This window comes from Setaria viridis, chromosome 5, assembly GCF_005286985.2.
Source record: "Setaria viridis chromosome 5, Setaria_viridis_v4.0, whole genome shotgun sequence".
NCBI lineage: Eukaryota > Viridiplantae > Streptophyta > Magnoliopsida > Poales > Poaceae > Setaria > Setaria viridis.
Window position 1 is genome coordinate 42,836,217 of NC_048267.2, and position 20,413 is coordinate 42,856,629.

A 20,413-nucleotide genomic window follows, 5' to 3' on the forward strand; every position below is an offset into this window, starting at 1 on the left:
ATATTTGGATAATAATTCACAAATACAAACGAAACGCTACAGTGTGCTACAGTGCTATAACAGTAATTTTGCACCTCCAAACTTTGGACACCTAAACAAGGCCTTGGTCACTTGGAGATCCACAAAACCATTTTGGATTCGAAGATTAATTCGTGGCGCAGCTGCAGGCATATATAGCAGTACTCCTTCGGCCGTCGTCTTCCTCGGGGAGGCCGCCGGGGTCGCCATTGCTAGCATATGGTGTGCTCGGAGATGCGTATGGCTTCCACCCAGAGATAGGATCTCTTATATTAGTGCGGAGCTGCTCCTATTCTTGACCGGCTTTGCAAGTTCTTTGCATTGCTTCCTTCGCTGCCTCTCTAGCTTACTTCCTGTTCGTGCTACACCCTCGTAGCTTCGTCTTTGGCCGATCTAGCTTCATGCATGAGTGAATCTGATCGGCAGAGATCAGTATTACTGAGCTAGAATCGAGTTGTATTCTTGGTGCATCTAGCTAAGCTCCTTAATCAGCATAGAGCTTACAGTATTAGGTACAAATTAAATTAAGATATGCATGGCTACATGCAAATTGTACGCACTGTTATTGAGCTTCTTCTTTGTAGCTTACTATAACATCACTTTTCTGACTTCTGGGTGTAGGAAAAATTACGGCGATGGCACTACCAGCTTCCCCAGTTCAGGAAGAACTGCAGCCGGAGAGTCAATTGAGGAACCATCTTGCTGCAGCCGTGAGGAGCATCAACTGGACTTATGCCCTCTTCTGGTCCATTTCAAGCACTCAGCCAGGGTAATGTGTAATATAGAGTCAATATTTGGCTGCCAGACTTGTACAACCTAATCCATCATTTTGCATGAGTATATTATCTTTATATTCCAGCTCATCTATCTATAAATCAAATAAATAAAATCAGATCAGGTGATGCAATTCTAGGTTACATACTCATCAAATGTTACATACAATTAATTAAGGAACTTTGTTACTTTTCAGTCCCTTTTTTCAGCCACTGAACCACAGTTAGTGTCTGTTCGTTCAGAAAAACAAAATCAGCCCGTGTTCCTCCTCTATGTTAGAACCGGCAAATAAAATCCCATGCATATTTCGGGGAGGTGCAATATTACACTTTGAGCTAAAAAAAATGAAGGCAAAATCACAGGAGGTTTTATTAACATAAAGCAGGATTAAAGTCTACTGCTCCCGACCTAATATTTTTAAAAGTTATTGTATTTGTAAGTTATTTAGAAATTAAAACCTTAACTAATAATCAAAATTATTTACCTGATACTCTCTCATTTTTTCAATACTTCAACATAATACTCATATAGATGTGTACTTACCTTTATTCAATTGTGATTGATTTTTAATTAGTAATTACTCTATACTTTTTCATCCACATTCAAACTTTTTTTCATTTGAAAAAAGTTTATTTTACTCCCCTCACCTATTTACTTTGTCCACTTAACCCCCTAAGCAAATTTAGGCTCACTTTACTCCCCCAAACTATTTCATTTGGTCCAATCTACCCCATAATTAGATTTCTCTTTTTTGTTTCTTCGCGTATAAATTGAATTTTAATTTCATATTTTATTAGTTGACTTATAACATGATGCTCCATGTTAAAAAAAAATTATTAGAATTTTTCATGATTACTTTTCGTACATTTTTGTATATCTAAGATCAATTTTGTATTAAATATTCCTAACATATGAAAATAACCATGAAAAATTCTTAGTATAATTTTCTAACATAAGACATCATGTTTTGTATATGCTCACAAAATTTGAACTCAAAATTCAACTCATACACGAAGAAACAAAAAAGAGAAATCTGATTAAGGGGTAGATTGGACCAAATGAAATAGCTCAGGGGAATAAAGTGAGCCAAAACTTTGTTCAGGGGGTTAAGCGGATAAAGTGGATAGGTGAGGACAGTAAAATGAACTTTTTCGTTTTCATTTTGCATCACACCTCCATGCATTGTGTTTAGCATAAAAATTAATATTTTTCATCACTTTCTCACATACATACATAAATGGTCTACATGGTGACACTCATCATGCATATAATTTAACTTAGTATTTCTATACTAACAATGACATAAATAGATAATTTAGGATCATATATTAGTTTACTTTTGGATATTTCTGTATGATGCACATGAAGATAATTAGATTAAAATTTAGGTATTTACTTTATGTTATTTTTAATAATAACATACATGGGTAACTTAGATACATATTTAATAATGATGCACAAGTAAATTGGATGAAGATTATGGGACTATTTTAGATTACCTTTTATAATGGCTGAGCTCGGTAATTTACATATAGGTTTATATTTTATTTTAGAATATTTTCATAATGACAGTGGTGGGTAACTTTTTATAAAATATAATAGACCAGTAACTATAATTATTATAGTTTACATGATTGATGTTTGATAATTCTGATTTTTGTGAGAATTTTTAGGATTTATCTTCTTTTCTAGCGTGTCTCTTGAGTACTAATGTGGAGTCTCCAATGAAAAAAAACAGGCCACATTGCTACAAAATTATTACCTTGAAGTACCTCTCATTTGTTAAATAATCGAACACAATACTTATATAGATATGTACTTATTATCTTCGTTCATTGTGATAGATTTTTTAGTTAGTAATTACTTTATAACGTTTTCATCCACATTTACAATCTTTAACTTTTTTCACTTTGCATCACAGGTATGATCTTGAATTTGTTTAATGGATCCTAAGTTTGAGCTATACTTTTAACATAGAATCTATATTCTCATCACTTCCTCTATATCTTTATAAATGGTGACACACATCATGTGTATATACCTTAATTATTATATCATATACTAATAGTGTAAGAAATAGACGATTTAGAATCATATATTGGTATATATTTTTAATTAAGGTGATTTGGGTTCAAATGTAGGGTTATCTCATGTTAGTTTTAATAATGTCATATGTAGGTAATATAGATGAACATTTAGGGGGTTACTTTAAGTTATTTTTAAGTTTTAGTGGTGGGAAATTTAGTTGCAAATTTTGGAGGTTATTTTAAGTATTGTTTATAATGGCAGAAGTGGGTAATTTTGATGAAGATTAGGGGTTACTTTAGTTTATTTTATATAGTGGCAAATGTGGGTAATTTAGATATAGATTTAAGGGGTTACTTTAGGTTATTTTCATAATGGCATAGGTGGGCAATTTTTTAGAAAACATAATAAATCCAATGGCTATGATTATTTGAGTCTACCAATCAATGGCGAGATGTTTTGCTTTTTTTTGAGAATTTCTAGAATTTCTATATTTTTCTAAAGTTTCCACTTAGAATCCTAGGTGGCTTCACCTTCAGGCTTCAAAAGGAGCCTCCAATAGTAAGATGGCTAAAGTGTTTCTAAGAAAATTCATTGGAGCTAAAAGTATATGTGCAAAGCGTTTAGACATAAAGGTTAACAAATTGTACTATGCAAGCAAAGAAAAACTAGCAAAAACCATTCATAATTATGCCTTTCAAGAATTAATTTTTATTTCACTTAATTCATCCTAACTAATATTGATTATGATCTTCTTTGGGAAAAAACTACTGTAATTGATATTCAGGGTCAATCAACAAAATGATTTTTAAAACACAATACGAACACATAAGCATATAGTCACATAGTCTCTCTAAACCCTAAACACGCCCATCACACGTAACGTAAGCGCACACTCACACCATTGGCAGCATAACAAAAGTGAGCGTAGACTCTTGTTTTGTATTATGAGTTTGATCTCGCATGAGCAGGTGTGCAACCAATTCCATCAATTAACCATCCAATCAAGCAACGTTGGTTGGTTGAAGTACATATGAGCTCGTGAAGTATCATTTATGGTTTTGTTTTAAATCTAGCAAAAATATTGTAATACAAAGAGGATGTGGTAGAATATAAATTAAATATCCGTCACGTCTTCATAACTCGTAAATACTAAAGAAACTTATGTTGTGTAGTATGATCGTAAAAGTTGACAGCTACATCTCGCATTAGAGTTCTTTCTCACTAAAAAAAAATGTTCTCTCCTGTCGCGGAATCAAGTCAAGGAAAAAAATTATGGTTGCAGATTCCTAACGTGGACGGATGGGTTCTACAACGGCGAGGTGAAGACGAGGAAGATCGTCAACTCTGCGGAGCTGACCGCCGACCAGCTCGTCATGCAGCGAAGCGAGCAGCTGCGGGAGCTCTACGAGGCCCTCCTCTCCGGCGAGTGCGACCGCCGGGCGGCGCGGCCGGTCGCCTCGCTGTCGCCGGAGGACCTCGGCGACACCGAATTGTACTACGTGGTCTGCATGACCTACGCCTTCCGGCCAGGCCAAGGGTACTTGTTACGTAATCAATTACTGAGCATAGCTGATGTCCCCTTCACATAATCACATTTCATTTTTGGTCGCCATGGCTTGTTTCGGTGCTTGCCATTCGCGTGCGTGCGGCCACAGGTTGCCGGGAAGGAGCTTTGCTAGCAACGAACGTGTCTGGATGTGGAACTCTCACCTCGCCGACAGCAAAGCCTTCCCCCGCGCGCTCCTGGCGAAGGTATGTCAAGTTCTGACGGGGAGGAAAGGCCGATCTGCATTAATTCTCCATTTCCATCCGTTATCTTCCATTCATGTTCTTGATTAACCGCTTGCAATCTTTGTTGGCTTATCATGAACTCCATGCTACCTCTGCATGTGACCTTGCCGACCGGTTCAAGCAGAGCACGTCCATTCAGGTAAGCGCTTCATGCTTCATTTTGACGTAAGCACTAAGCAGTGCACTTTCAGAATGTTTTTCTGAATATAACTTCATCCTGGATCGTTTTTTCTTTTGTAGACAATCGTCTGCATCCCGCTCATGAGCGGCGTGCTTGAGCTGGGGACAACTGATGCGGTATGCTCAATGGTCAAGTTAACACTGTCTGAACAAATTAATTGTTGAATCGAGAATAAAATATAACCTCAGCTCCTGACGGAGTTTATTCTTTTCAGCATTTTGCATTTTCCTGAAGATCAACTATATATATATATAGGCCTCCGCTATTTGGTACCCAGGGTACAGAATAGCCTATTCTGTACCCCAGCCCCCCACCGACCCAGCGCGCGCCTCGCTTCCGCCCGCCACCCGCGTCTCCCTCCGGTCGATTTTCTTTTACCAGGTTTTTTTTCCCAGGTTTTTTGTTTCTCTCGCGTGCGACAACAACCGCGCGCGCTGAAACTCCGTCTACCTCAGGGCATCTGTTGGAACCGCCGCATCCGTGATCTTCGGAGAATACGTCGAACGCCGACCTCCGCGAGACGGGCGGGTGGCCCAGGACGCGCCGGAGCGCGGCGAGGTCCCGTTCCACGGACCGGCGCGCCGCCGCGGCGTCCTCGAGCGGGCACGGGGGGCGCGGATTCCGGACGGCCTTGACGGCGACGTGAACGCCAACCGGCGCGCCGCCGCGGCAACCTCGGGCGGGCACCGCGCGCGGGACGTCCGCACCGGTTCTCAGGAGCCTCACGAAGGTCCTGTAACCTGGGAAGATATCGGAGGTGGGCAGCGGACGGGGTCAACGATTCAGAAAAAATCACCTCCACACCATCGCATAGGTAAGTTTGTCAGAAAAAATCGAAGTGGTATAGGCCCCGAGCCAGGTTCCATCACTCGGAGCAGCGCCGGCAAGGACTATTACCTGGGCAAGCATAGAAGCTAGGGTCCCAAAATAGAGAGCACTAAGAGCCCAAATCGGAGGGGACATCGGCATAGATAGGACCGGTGTAGCATGGAGAGCAGCACGGGAGTGCCCGGTGGAAATTTCCGCCGTTGCTAGAGGTGGATTTGGAGGCGGCGGCACCAGCAGCTGTAGAACAGAGGGGTGAGGAATGAAGTAGAGGTAGGAGAGCTGTTGCCTGTGCTGTGCCCTGTGCGTGTGCAGGTCCAGGGAAGAGAGAGGCACCAGAGTTTATAACATTGAGGCTTTTCTTCATTTTAGCTTCTTTTGCTAAAGCAGTCACTGACAATTTTTTTTTGTTAAAATGGACCTAAAATCTTAAAAAGTTCTAGTAATACGATGCACAAGTAATAAATAGGACTTCATTGTTCAGATTGTGATGCTGAAGTAGTTCTGCTTCGTACAAGGAGATGAATGAGGACATATACATGTTCAAACTATCAGTCCAATAGCTGACAGTGCCTGGCTTCAAGTCATTAACTTCTGCCTTCTTCAAGCTACCTTGTGATATGCAATGTGTTATTACCTTTCAGACCACCTTGCCAGTGATGGGTTGTCGGAGGATATTGTTTGAAGAAGCAGGGCCGTCCGCGCCGAGTAGGGACTCTGCGGATAGCCCTTCACCGAAAAGGCTGGAGATTAACGACATGAGAGTCGCCGTCGACGTGAGAAGTACAGAAGTGCCGGAAAGGTCACCGCGACGATCTGAACCGCCCCAGCCGGGAGAACGAGACACTATTGACTCTTGCATCAAAGTTCCGGAGGTGTTGGAAGCATTCAAAAAGTGCATGGGACAAATAAGAACAAGGTGTATCCTCACAGGTAATATGTTCATCATTAATGTTTATGATAAAAATATTTGATACATGAGCATATACAACAATTTAGAGCAATAAAAGAACTAACAATGATGAATTTGCATCTTGTGATAGACCAAGACCAGGCAATGGGAGTGGCGATTGCCAAAGAGTTCCCAGGGGTTGTTCATAAGATTTGCAGATGGCATGTGGTTAACAAGCACATGCCACATCTAACCAACCTCTTTGGGATGTATGCGAAGAAAAATTTCAAGGACAAATTTTATTCTGTGCTAAACCACCCACTCACCCCTGTGGAGTTTGAGGCCGCTTGGCAGGAACTATTGGATGAGTTCGACCTACAAAAGGATGGCACTTTAGATAGCCTTTACTGCCAGCGACAACTGTATGTGCCGGTATATTTTAAAGACCAATATTGTGGCCGGATGGCATCGACACAGAGAAGCGAGAGCTCAAATTTTGTCATGAAGAAGTGTTTTGTTAACAAGCACACGGCTTTGCACAGGTTCGCCAAAAAAATGCTTGACTTCATGCATTCACGTAAGATGAAGGAGTCTGAAGAGTCGTACCATGGAATGGTAATGTAACCAGCGTATCAATTCATATTTATGGAGTTCGTGTATAAACACCATTTCCCTTAACTAACTGTTGCTCTTGTACTGTGACAGAGCAAAAGGCTCACAAGAAGCAAGTGGCCATTTGAAATACAGGTTTCAAGAATTTATACTAGAAATGTTTTCAAAGACTTTGAAAAGAAGATGATCGATTGCACGGCTTACGATATAGAAGACAATCCAATAGAGGGTGAAACATGCTATCTGGTAACTCACACAAATAGGTCTTCTAAAATATCTTGGGGGCAGCACCAGTTCAAAGTCCGTGCAAACAAAGAAAATGGTGAGTTTCATTGCGAGTGCAAGGAGTGGCAGCATACAGGTACATGATAAAACTGTTACAAAATTTATAGCGTACATCCCAATTTCTTATTAACAGTACATATACTCTCTTGGTTGTTTAGGTTTGTTCTGCGTGCACTTGTTGAGAGCCTTCATGAGAATCCAGCTAAATAGTATACCACAACATTACATTCTCCGTAGATACACAAAATATGCACAGCAGGAGTTGGGATTCGACAGGAATGACAAGCTCCTAGTTGGGGCTGATGGAGTCACACAGTTGTACAGAATCAAAGATCTAACGTCCCTAGCAATGGCTGCAGTCAGGTCTGGGAGCATGTCGCGCGCTGCGCACATTAGAACGAGAGAGGTGTTGGCAAAGCTTGACAAAGATAACAAAGAAATACCCCCTGACATCGGGCCAAGCACAACAAACATGCACCAAGAATCACCAGGAGAGGTAAAAATTCTAAAATGTTGCATGAAGTGTATGTTGCATGGCAAAGCACTTAACCGCATACATCTGGGTTTGATTTTGCAGGAGTTATCAGATTGTAGTGAAAGTGATGATGGCTATGGTGACAACACAAATGATGAACAATTGGCGAAAAGGGTTACCCAGGTAGGCTTGTATCATGATACAGGTGTATGCAAGTTAACACACTGGGAAAATAGATTTTCACAATAACAATGATGCAATGTGAAGCAGGAATTGGGACAAGCGAACGTGGATGGAAATGAAGCCAGAGAGAGTATAAAGGGGAAAATGGTTCTTGCAACAAATCTGGTATGATTTGTGATGGAAGTATTTTAAATACAGGAAAGACACACGTTAAATTGAATATCAGCAAGAAATATTAAAAGAGATGTGTTAATTGTATTACAGGATGCTTTTGGCGGAGAATTTGTGCGAAACGAGGTTGTGCTAACCAACCAAACAGACATGACAACTAAAGATGCAAGAGTGCATGAAGGATGTGCACCCCACAGTGGCGAGGTTAGAAAAATGAGTTTGGAAATAATTAATGCCATCACCAATGTTGCATTGAATTTAAAGTTTGTGCAATAATCTTTGCAGTATCATGCCAATGATGATAGACTGATCAGCCGAGTCCCACCTACGAGATCCAAGACTAAAGGGCGGAGCATACCACCATCTGAAAAGAAGGAAATTACGCTGGGAGCCAAAGGTGTGAAAAAGGGCACAAGGAAATGCAGTATTTGTGGGTACTACGCAACACATAACGCGAGAACATGTCCCAAACTCCAGCATAACAAAGAGCGCTTGGAAGTATTGAAGAACAGAATGAGAGGCAGGCCACGAGGAGCACAGCATAAGAGAAGTACCAGCCAGCATGATAGTGGAGGAGAAGAGCATAACATAGGGCGACAGCAGGACACAAAGAAGTGCCAAGAAAATAAATATATTGATTACGAGAGCAATGACGAGCAGTTTAGGGACACGGATATGGAAGGGTGAGGACCAGATACGCGTTGTAAATAAATTTAAATATTTTTTGTCAACAGTGTATTCCAGTCTTTGTTGTCTACACATTTAAATAATTCAATGTTATCCGTTAGGGCATCATGACAACTACTCAGCTAGGTAATGTTTGTTTGTTTGGTTCAGACAAGGTTTTGTTTTTATTTTTCGGTGTGTTAGTATGTGTGTGATGATTTATGAATGTAACCAGACTAAGGTAGAAAAAAGGAAGCTCCAACTGAATCCTTGAAAAAAAAATATCTGTGTGTCCTTCTCAACGCCCTCGCAACCACCAAGTGCGATTGAGTGTGTGAACGAGAAGAAGTCAAGTAAGGATGCAAGAGAAAAAAAACGGATCGACGATTTGAGGCCTCGGCCAAACTCTATGCAGCGCAGGTTAAATTGAACCTTCAAGAAACTTGCAAAAGGCTTGGTCTGTGATCACCAGTGGATATGCACCATGGAGTACGGAGACTATGGGAAGTTTTTTTCATGCACATGCAATGGAATGCAATCTCTGAAACCGTGCATGCATGGTGATTAAGGAAAGGCTGGAAATGGGTGGAACAAAAATCCTTGGTATGACTCCGTGCATGCATGCCTTAATAGAATAAGCTGTTAGTAGTGAACAAAAGATTGTGAGGCTAGCCGCATTCATTGCATGCCTAGCATGCCTTAAACCCCGCTTAAGTGTTGACCTAGATTAAATAGTTTTTGCGGGATTCGTCCGGTGCTCATTGTATATAAAAGGGCATTGGATGTCTCTGTAATATATAGGGAACATTGCCAGTAGTATTTCCTCTGAGCACGCCTCCGTGTGCAACGATGCCTAAACGCAGAGACATGTCCTTTGAAGATTACTGGGATCATTATCGGCAACGAGCGGTCTTGAAGGATGTTCCAGACATCTGTGAAAGTAGTGTAAAAACAAAAGAAGAAGGCGGCAAAGGAAAGGTAATCAATAAGAAAGAGAATAAGGTAAGGTGTATTTACTCGGAATAATATTTTTGTTCAGAAATTTTATTTACTAGATGTCACATATTTAATTATCAAATGTATCATTGAATAGGAAGTGGCAACGCCGATAGAAAAACAGACTTCGTTCCAAAAGGAACACGACAAATTTATGAGCGATATAGTATTTGAGGAGATGTGCCTTGTGGAAGGGGAGCTTCCGGACAAACTAGCGAGGAATGGGACAACAGAAGGCGAGATTAGCACGGTAAGTTTTGAGTATTTGAAAAGAATATGAAAGACAATAGAAAAAGATTATTATATTGAAGTATTATCATAGTGTGGTATAATACATTTGCAGAATGGGGAGAACACGGAGGCGGAGGTTTCCAGCAAGATTGGAGGGTGAAAAGCAACAACAAGTAAGCCAAGTAGCGATTAAATAATTTACTTAATAATCGAGTACAGAAACTGATTTTTGTAATAAGAGTAATATTTTAAAAAGGCATTACCGTTGTAACACACGCTAACAGGAGAAACTGAACATTGGGTAACACTCATATGCGATATCAGCTTCCTCTCAATGAATCAGTTTTGTTTCTCCGAATATCTGTGCTGCTTAGAGGCGTAGAGATGTTTCTGTCCGTCCCTACCTCCCTCAATGGGCTAATAGACAAAGTCAGTATTACCTATAATCGAGCTCTTGTTGTACTGTGGAAATCTTTGGCGTAATTTCCTATAGAGTAACAAAGCATCACACACACGGCAAGTAAAAGGCGTATATCGACAAATATGGCACTTCAGATAAACGACAAAAAGGATGAAACCTTGTGCTACATTGCTGGTGTCCCATCTCCATTGCCGTAGCAACATGAAACCAGTACTATGGTAACCAGTTCAAACAGGGTAACTGAAGATTCAAAAGGAACAACCATGCTTAAAAGGGTCAAAAGGAAACCTTAACCTTCCAGATCGTAAGATAAAGTGATTCCTAGTTTGCCAGATTAGACTGAAGGCCGCTTACTCCGTGGTTATCACAAACCCACGAAGTCAGAAAAGAGAACCGTGCTATTTACTACCGGGACCTTACTATGAGTGGATTAACAGAAATGCTTTTCGGTCTACTAAATGGACGTCGTAATTGGGATAAGCATTGACCCAATGGCAACAACACAAGGCACGGGTTTTGAGCAGGCATGACTTGGCGTTGAACCGAATGCAGGTGAACAGGGCTTCCCAACGATCTTCTGTTCTTCACAAGTCATCTCAGGAGCTCCTGATGCACTGTGCACCAATGTTCCAGGAGTGTAGTGTATCATCCCTCTGCTCTGGTATATTTGAAGAGTTCGAGCATAGTTGTTCCAGGAGTGTAGTGTATCTGCAAATGGAACACAGTGGCAGTGTCCAGGATGAGATCACGATAAACAAGTAGATCACGGTATACGATATTCAAAGTTGCAACAGCAAAAATGCTAAATAGACAAAACCTTTTGTTATGCCAACTTCGTCCAAAGAAGCAAAACTTACTAGTACTATTGATTTACGTGCTCCATTTTGTGAAAACAATATGCAGGTTCTATACCATATACTTAAAAAAAACAGAGAACTGAGCATAGACAATTTTCTTTTAACCAAGCATAAACAGTGGAATGACAATCCTAGGAAATGAGATCAGACTGAAGAAAACTTTGTGAAGCATCAAATAGAGCTTGCCTCTTGTGTATCTCTGCTACTGGTCACAGGTTTATCTTCATTGTTCTGCAGCAAGATACTTCGGAAGGTGGAGTTATGTACGTTTTTTATGATGTGCCATTTTAAAGGAAAGCTGCCAATCCATTTATTCTTCCTGCACCAAAAGTCCATGTCGTTTTGGTAGTCAACAGGGCCAACCATCTCAGCAACTCCACAGAAATGTGAACTTCCGTTGACCTGTTAGACCATAATATTGGACACAGTAATTCAAGTTAAAGAATATGGAACCAAATGAAAGTGGTCAAACACCTTAAATTAATATCAACTCACCGAAAAGAACAGCAAAACTGGGCACAAGGTAGAACTACTTGCAGCTATCACTTGAGCATCTCTGAATGCAGTATCCAGATTCAGGTTTCCAACAGAGGATGTCGACCACACACCATACTTGACAGATTTGTGAATATCAGCCTCATTGTAGGACTTTATAACAAATAATTTTGCATTTGTGTACACCACTTGGAAATCATATCTGTTATACTGATCAGTCCTAATGATTATTCTACACTCTGGGTTGCCAATAAGGAGCCTTTATGTATAGGATTTTCCAATTATTTCTGAGGACAATGAACCTATTGGCATTTTTGCTTTACTTATGTTCTATATCGACAAATGAGGTATTCACATGTCAGTCACAAAACTAAGCATAGTTCATATATAAATCATGAGAATGTACAATATGCACAGCTAGAAAAGAATAAAAATTAAATAGTAAAGGGTTGTAATGAACAAAAAAAAACTAATAGAAAAAAGGGTGATGATCATCTCGACGGTACTGAAGGATTTCATCGGGCAGCGCCACAACCTTGTTCTGCTTATGAAAAGTGAGGTAATACAAGGTCTCAGCACGCAACTCTTTAGATCGTTCCTGAAATTAAAGACATATAGCCATGAAAAGTAAGAAAATGCATGCGAAAGGGAAAAGTCTTGGGAAAAGACTTAGACTTACAGAAGCGATGCTAGTGTGTAGTGAGCCATGGCCATCACCATCATAGAACTCGAGAAACTTCATGGAAAAGAATGCACTGTCCGACGTGGCCTTCTGGACGGGAACCTTGACCGGGACATGTCTCCAGTTCTTGAATGATTTAAATTTGAGAGGTGCAGCAATGGAGAGAGCATCACTTAGTCGGTGCATGATTTTTTTCCCAAATTCCAAATGATAATTGTCCCAATTGTTGTCAGACTCAGGGGTGTACAAAAATGAGTCAAGCACATCAATCCGTGATTGGCCAAAGTTAACGCAATAAACAGACCAATGGTGCTGATGTAGAACTGGTAGAAGAATCTACACAGTGTGTAAAAAGAAGAATTGACTTATTTTAGCGAAAATATAATAACAATGACTTATCTACTTAACTAAATTCGCGAGTACAACATATGCAGAAGCTACTCAAACACAAACTCATGGCCAGATTGGAGGACCAGAAAAAAATGGACAAAAGCTAACCAAAAAAAAAATAGTAGATGTACCATCTTTGTCTTCTTCAAGTCTGTGAAAGGAAGACAACGTTGGATGGCTGTCACTGCAGCAAACTGGCTATATTTGGGTTCGGAGCTGTCCCTTTTGTGCCACTCAACATTGAGAATTGCCTTCAAGAAAAGAAATGCCATGGAATAAAAAAAAGTACGAAAGAATGGAAAAATTTTAATAAATCTAGTGTCAAAGAATGGCAAAATAAAAGCTTACTGAGAGGTCAGCATCAAAAAAAATTCTATAACCATGGCACTCGGGTCTGATCCAATAATCATCATAGCTAAGACATTTGACAAATCCTGTGATAAAAGTTGAGTCTGGGATTGCACCATCGGCAAATGATTGTGCAATCATGTCACAAGTTAAAGGGGTGCTACCAAACTGGATCACCGGCATGCTGTGGATATTACAATCAGCAAATGGAGAAATAGAAAGTGTGGCTGTTATAAGATTTAGAAATGGACAAAAGCTAACCTTTTCAATGTGGAGTCATCAGCGCACATGTGTCCAAAGAGACTCATTGCTGCGTCCACATTGGGTGCAGGACGGGATATAATTCCATACTTGAAGGGTGAAGAATATTTAGCAGGCTTCCGTGTCATGCGTTTCCCTGTTCTCTGTTCGGACACATGTAAAGTGCCTGACACCATGTTATTTTGATCCTTTGGAAAGGTCAAAATAACATGTAGTTGGAAAATAATTAGCTGTAAGGATTGCAACTCGAATCGAATGGAGTGGGTGGTAATCGTGTCCAGTTAAACATACAGTTTTGGCCTGGTCTTCAAATTGGGTAGTGCGTGGTGAAGGGAGAGTATGCATATGATTTGATTGCTCTTCACAATAGATGGCATCAATGAGATTGTTGATTCTATTCATATCATGGTTGCTGTCAGGCAAACTAGAAGAGGGGGGTATATGATCTGAAAAATTAATGACATGAATACAGCGTTAAGCAAGAACATAAATGACTCCTAAACAATTAAAGGCTGAGCATATGGGTAAAAATCCTGACAGCTGCGTATTGTAATGTAAGACTGGATACAACCTGGAAAAGAGATAAAGAGAAAATTCAGACTACATAGTGCTAACCTGAGCAAGTAGTAGTACGTGCAGGGTCATCCCTGCAAGCTTCTTGATGAGGTTTAGTGCAAGGTGTAGTGCCACCAGTTTTAGATGTGGCGGGATCTGTGACCAAGATTTCCAAAAAAACTGTTGTTAAGCTTTTATGGTAAAGGGTCATTACCGAGCATTTTGCTGGTTGTAGTATGCGATAGGCAGTACCTGTGGTGTATGAGTTTTGGCCGTTGCCATCTCTTAATACATCATCTCTGTAGCAAGAACTTGGGGTCCTGAAAACACCGCCGTTTCCATGCTCGAATAGTTGATCTACAGAAAGTAATGTACAGAAAAATAAGTTGAAACTTTCAAGAGCAATTTGATTAGGAATTGAAAAAAAGTACATAATCAGAATGGATTGTGGGGATCGATGTGTGCCACCGTTGTGAGGATCGACAAAGTCGTCTTCGGTGCCTGAGTTGTTCCTCCGTGAAGTCTCCCCAATATTGTTAGGGTCAAAAGCCGACCTCTGGGCAGCAATAAGCTCCTCTATTACCGGTCCACACTTTTCAGCTAGACGATAAGGAGCTCTAGCAATGTTGCATAGAGAAGCTTGGATGGCACAGGTGTTCTCAGATAAGGTTTGGTCAAACTGGTCGAACAATTCATTAAATGCTTGCAAGGGGTGACCAGTGAGACAACCCAATGGACGGGCTAAGAGATCACGCAAACGTGGAATACGAATCTTAGGGACGTTAGTCATGTCATCCAAACCAACATTGAAGTTCCTGGGTCTTGGTGGAGCCTGGCATGTGTACTGATTTTTAAAAATGAGTATATACAAGGAAAGAGGAAATGACACTAAAAGTAAACCATGTAAAAAATAAGGAAACTACATGGAACATATGTCATGTTTTAAAAGTGAGTAATGTACACAGAGCAACAAGAAGAATAATACAACACCAGGAATTACTGCATATATATGTGCATAGATATTGTGTGTGTATTTGTAACATGACAATTCAATTTAATATTTGGCACATACCTCTGTGCCATCCTGGGCAAGGAAATAATCGGTTAATCGCCTAGAATTATCAGCTGCACTATTCTTTTCCTTTGAAGAGCGGTGAGAGGACCGAAACTTCTTCCTACGGCGATCTACAACCCCGGTGCGATCATCAGCAGCATTTCTCATACGGCGAACAGATTTATTGCACCCCGGAGCATGGTCAACCGCAATAAAATCAGCGCCAGGATCATCAGGAACATAACTCTGTTGAGGAACATCTCGGTTGGGTACCTGTTGAAAAGACGATCCAGGGCCACCACCCACTGGATAAGATGATCGCAACTCGGGTCGAAGAAGTACCTCGAACCTGAAGTGAGAAAAATGAAAGTATAAAGTATAGACCATGAATCAATGAAAATGCAGTGGACTACAGGATAGGCGGTGAAATTATACACACGCGCATACCTCTCCTGTGTGCTCTCGAATACAGCTAGCTTCGGGTTGATAGGCATCCTATTCACCAACCGCTGACAAGTATCTGTCCTGTGAGACAAATCAAATTGAACATACTCTGTGTCAGTAATAATGAATACAATGAGTGGTTACGATCCAAATATGTTGTAGTTGTTTACATGGAATATTTACAAACTGAAAAGAATAAAAAGATGTAAACGTTATGACAGGCATGGGAAAGCGGAAGAGATGAGAACACAGACAAAAATGAGTCACATAAGACCTTCTAGTTGAGCATATCCGTGGAGAACCTTGCTGAACACCTTCTGACTGTAAGGGAACCGTATCTACACATGGAAGAAAATAATTAGAGATAACTACAAAAACTACTCTTTCTTTACTCGTTTTCTAAATATTTAGCAGATACCTGAAGACTCCATGAGTAGGTATGAAAAAGAAGGAAACCACAGCTCAGAGGGATGATGGCAGAGCTGCCTGGCATGGGGGAGGAAAAGAGTTGTTAATTATAGAGGTGCATTATACAGGGGTACGTGTTCTTTCACTGAATGAACTAGCATCTTTATTAATGGTATAAAAACTCTACTATGAGGGGTACGTATGGCAGATTAAATAACCTAATAGAATGTTCTGAGTCTAATACTCACACAACCCAACTTAATTCTTTGATCTCTATTCATTATCATAATATCCTGAAGAATACAAAAGGCACACATCCATGTGCAAGCATCAAAGGTGCTAGCCTGGTACTATCAGGTAAGAAATTAAATGAGTTCACAACATGAGTTATAGCCTCACTAAAATGAGTTTACATCTCACAGAAATTAAAAAAGTTCACAGCCCTATTGAAATTATTCACTTGTCACATAACTACAGAGATTCTTTATCCAATTTGAAGCTTCCTAATTGGAACCATCTTCTTTGCTGGAGATGTAATGTCCATAATTTGTGGAGTACTTGTTGTGGTTAGGGAAGAAGTCCCCTGATCCAACAATAAAGCAAGACGGCTGCACATATATGTTCTCAGATTTAGATTTTTTTTTTGTCATTTCTACATTGCGGATATATACGGGGTACCTAATTCAATGCAGATACTAGAGATCTAATCTTGACAATTGCTCTGCCACATAAATGACCTAACAGCAAGCAAACAAAAAGAAGCTCCAGTTCCAACAATAGTTGTTCAGATAAACAACGTCAGTTCAGATTTTCTCTAATAGCAAGAACAAAAAAACACCATCTTTTGCAAAGGCGGGGAAAAGAGTTTGGAATGATTGGGTTGTCTGTCTGCTAGTAACAGATGAAGATTGATAGGGGTTTTAGTCATTATGATTGTGAATACTTCTAGTGCTGGTCCATACCATTAATATCAACTTGAGGTTTGCTGGCTGGCTGGCTTGGGGTTAGCATGATGATTATTGCGTAAGCAAGCAACAAAAATTGGTCTAATCGATCCTGATGGACGACCCTCCACAGCAGCTCTTGGTTTTCCTGTCGCCATCAGCAGCTGCAGCAGTGCACTAGCATATATATCTGAAGGAATCCCAGCTTCAGAATTCTGTCACGTGGATGAGCAATGCCAGATGCATAAAGTTTTAAACAATTCGTTGGGTTCAAACCAATAAACAAATCAGCCAGCTGACCATACAATTAGCTTGGATACTATATAACCTTCCCGCACCAACTGTAATCTGCTCAAACACTTTTCCGAGCGAGCATATGTTGCCCAGCTTCACTGACAATTAATTCAACTACACTAGCAACAGAAAACAAACGTAGCAACAGAAAACAAGATCCAGTTCCAAGAATAATTGTTCAGTTCAGATTTTCTCTAATAGCACGAACAAAATAAGCACCATCTTTTGCAAAGGGGCGCACAAGAACAACGAATAAAAGAGAAGAACAGGGGGGTGACGGAGTGCTCACCGATGAGGACCAAAAGGCGGCGGCGGTTGTCGAGCAGCGGCGGCGGCAGCGAATGGCGAGCAGCGGCGTCCGATGGTCGACGGCGGCTGCGGATGGCAATTGTAGGCGGCCGGTTCCGATGGGGAGAGGCGGCGACGGCTGCTGCGGATGGAGAGAGGCGGCGGTGGCTGCAGATGGGGAACGGCGGCGGCGGCAACGGATAGGGAAGGACGACGGCGGCTGGGGATGGGGAGCGGCGGCGTCCGATGGTCGGCGGCGGCGTCCGATGGCGATTGTAGGCGGCCGGTTCCGATGGGGAGAGGTGGCGGCGGCTGCGGATGGGGAGAGGCGGCGGTGGCTGAAGATGGGGAACGGCGGCGGCGGCAACGGATAGGGAGAGGCGACGGGGGCTGCGGATGGGGAACGGCGGCGAGAACGGGGGGACCTGGAGGGGGAACCGCAATGGGAGGCGGCGGCGGCGGCGAGGAACGGCGGCGAGGGGGAACCGCAATGGCGAGCTGCGGCGTAGCGGGAACTGAACGGAGCACCCACGACCCACGACTGAAGACGGGAAAAAGCCGGAAAAAAAAACCGGAACACGGGAGAGGAAAAACCGGCGGGGGATTAGGACCGGAGGTCCGATTGGGCGATTGGGACGCGCGGGTGAGCTCGGGTACGGAATAGATTATTCCGTACCCAGGGTATTGTATAGTATAATCCTATATATATATGTACCCGAGCCTATCGGTGCGCTCACGCGCGGCTGGTTCACGAACTGGTGTTTTCCGATTTTTATACCAGCTCATCCGAACGTGGGTCATTATCATCCTGTTCCCGTTCCTCCTAGCAGGAACCGCTCTCCATCCCCCGCCGCGCGCCGTCCCTCTCCATCCCCCGCCCCCGCCGCTCGCCACCCCTCCCCGCCGCCGCTCGCCACCCCTCCCTGCCGCCGCCGCTCGCCACCCCTCCCCGCCGCCGCTCGCCATCCCCCGCCGCCGCCGCTCGCCACCCCTCACCGCCGCCGCTCGCCATCCCCCGCCGCCGCCGCTCGCCACCCCTCCTTGCCGCCGCCGCTCGCCACCCCTCCGCGCCGCCGCTCGCCATCCCCCGCCGCCGCCGCTCGCCACCCCTCCCCGCCGCCGCCGCTCGCCATCCCCCACCGCCGCCGCTCGCCACCCCTTCACCAGGGTATACTTCGGATCTGATTTTGTAACTGTTACAAGATCAGAAGAAACTTCTTGGGATTACCTTAAACCTGAGGTTTTTGCTGCGATAATGGATTTATTAATCATTTAACCAAACTTGGTGCTATTGCCAGGTGGTGGAGGATCCAAGCTTGGTCAGCCGAGCCACTGCATCTTTCTGCGAGATGCAGTTTCCGGCATGCTCGCAGGAGCCGAGCTCCAGCCCGTCAGCAAACGAAACCGGCAAGCCCGCCGACATTATCGTGTTCGAGGACCTCGATCACATTGCCATGGAAGCGATGATCGCCGGCGGACAGGAGCTAGGCGAAGCGGAGAGCCTGTCAGATGGAAGCCTCGAGCAAATCACCAAGGAGATCGACGAATTCTACAGCCTCTGCGAGGAAATGGACGTGCAGCCACTCGAGGATACCTGGATCATGGACGGGTCTTTCGAAGTCCCCTCTTCGCAGCAGCCGGCGCCGGGGCCTGCTACTACTAACGCCGCCGCCACCTCAAGCGCTCTCGTTGACGGCTCTCGCGCCACGAGCTTTACGGCCTGGGCGAGGCCGGAGTCGGACTCCAATGAAGTGGCTGTGCCGGTCGTCGAAGAGCCACAGAAGCTGCTGAAGAAAGCGGTGGCCGGCGGAGCTTGGGCGGCGAACAATGGCGGCGGCGGCACGACGAGAATGGCCCAAGAAAGTGGCGTCAAGAACCACGTCATGTCGGAGAGGAAGCGCCGGGAGAAGCTCAACGAGATGTTCCTCGTTCTCAAGTCATTGGTTCCCTCCATTCACAAGGTAATAACGCACACATTTTTCGGTGTACCGTGTACGTTCACTTGCATGTAATCCTTGCATTCTGAACTTTCTGATACATTTTGAACTTTTTTGATTGTGTTGCAGGTGGACAAAGCATCGATCCTTGCCGAAACGATAGCGTACCTCAAGGAGCTTCAACGAAGGGTACAAGAGCTAGAATCCAGCAGGGAACCCATAATCTCGCGCCCATCCGAAACAACGAGGGCAACAAGGCGCCATGACGATGAGGCCGTCAGGAAGAAAGTCTGTGCCGCGGGCTCCAAGAGGAAGGGCTCGGAGCTCGGCGGTGACGTGGAGAGGGAGCACCACCCACGGGCCCTCTCCAAGGACAGCACCAGCAACGTCACCGTCACCGTCTCGGACAAGGAGGTGCTCGTGGAGGTGCAGTGCCGGTGGGAAGAGCTTCTAATGACGCGAGTGTTCGACGCCATCAAGAGCCTGCAACTGGACGTTCTCTCGGTTCAGGCATCGGCACCGGATGGGTTCATGGGGCTGAAGATACGGGCTCAGGTATCACCGGATCATTAAGACATGGGAATTGCAATGCAATGTAGTAGGTTCTGGTTAGCAGTTAGCTCTCCATTAGTTTGTTGGTTCGAGTTTTGTTTTACTGATGCTGCTGTTTCTGTTGAGTTTCTGCAGTTTGCCGGCTCAGCTGCCGTTGTGCCGTGGATGATCAGCGAGGCCCTCCGTAAAGCTATAGGGAAGCGATGAGGGGCAGCTCAAGTTCTATATCGATGTACATAGAAGTTCCATGAACACGTTCCTTGTGAATCCTATTTTTGCAAATGGGGTGCACTCATTTCATATTTTTTCTTTGAACAATCACCTTATGAACATGCGTGCTACACTATGAGCAACT

General features: G+C 43.1%; 2 protein-coding genes and 1 long non-coding RNA gene across 4 annotated transcripts; 2 read left to right on the forward strand and 1 right to left on the reverse strand.

Annotated features, from left to right (window-relative positions):
* The first annotated feature begins 138 nt into the window (after positions 1–138).
* LOC117854875 (uncharacterized) lies at positions 139–10,480 on the forward strand. Of its 2 annotated transcripts, XR_011898251.1 has the most exons (15): positions 139–530; positions 640–787; positions 4,103–4,357; positions 4,476–4,572; positions 4,736–4,750; positions 4,852–4,908; positions 6,262–6,550; positions 6,661–7,124; positions 7,215–7,482; positions 7,565–7,902; positions 7,984–8,064; positions 8,152–8,229; positions 8,329–8,439; positions 8,521–10,147; positions 10,241–10,480. XR_011898251.1 is itself a non-coding variant. In XM_072293862.1 (14 exons), the coding sequence occupies exons 2-14, from the start codon at positions 654–656 to the stop codon at positions 8,920–8,922; spliced, it is 2,589 nt and encodes an 862-aa protein (XP_072149963.1). In that variant the 5' UTR covers positions 139–530; positions 640–653; the 3' UTR covers positions 8,923–10,480. The 2 variants fall into 2 exon arrangements, 1 of the variants encoding a protein (XP_072149963.1); XM_072293862.1 differs by having other exon boundaries at positions 8,521–10,480.
* LOC117854878 (uncharacterized) lies at positions 4,938–6,521 on the reverse strand. The gene is made up of 2 exons (XR_004640389.2): positions 5,690–6,521; positions 4,938–5,532 (listed from the first exon to the last, which is right to left on the reverse strand). It is a non-coding gene; the product is annotated as an uncharacterized lncRNA (long non-coding RNA).
* Positions 10,481–19,365: 8,885 nt separating the features above from the next.
* On the forward strand, positions 19,366–20,405 carry LOC140222755 (anthocyanin regulatory Lc protein-like). The gene is made up of 3 exons (XM_072293863.1): positions 19,366–19,530; positions 19,636–20,061; positions 20,194–20,405. Exons 1-3 carry the CDS (start codon positions 19,420–19,422, stop codon positions 20,263–20,265), a joined length of 609 nt encoding a protein of 202 aa, XP_072149964.1. The 5' UTR covers positions 19,366–19,419; the 3' UTR covers positions 20,266–20,405.
* The last annotated feature ends 8 nt before the right edge of the window (positions 20,406–20,413 follow it).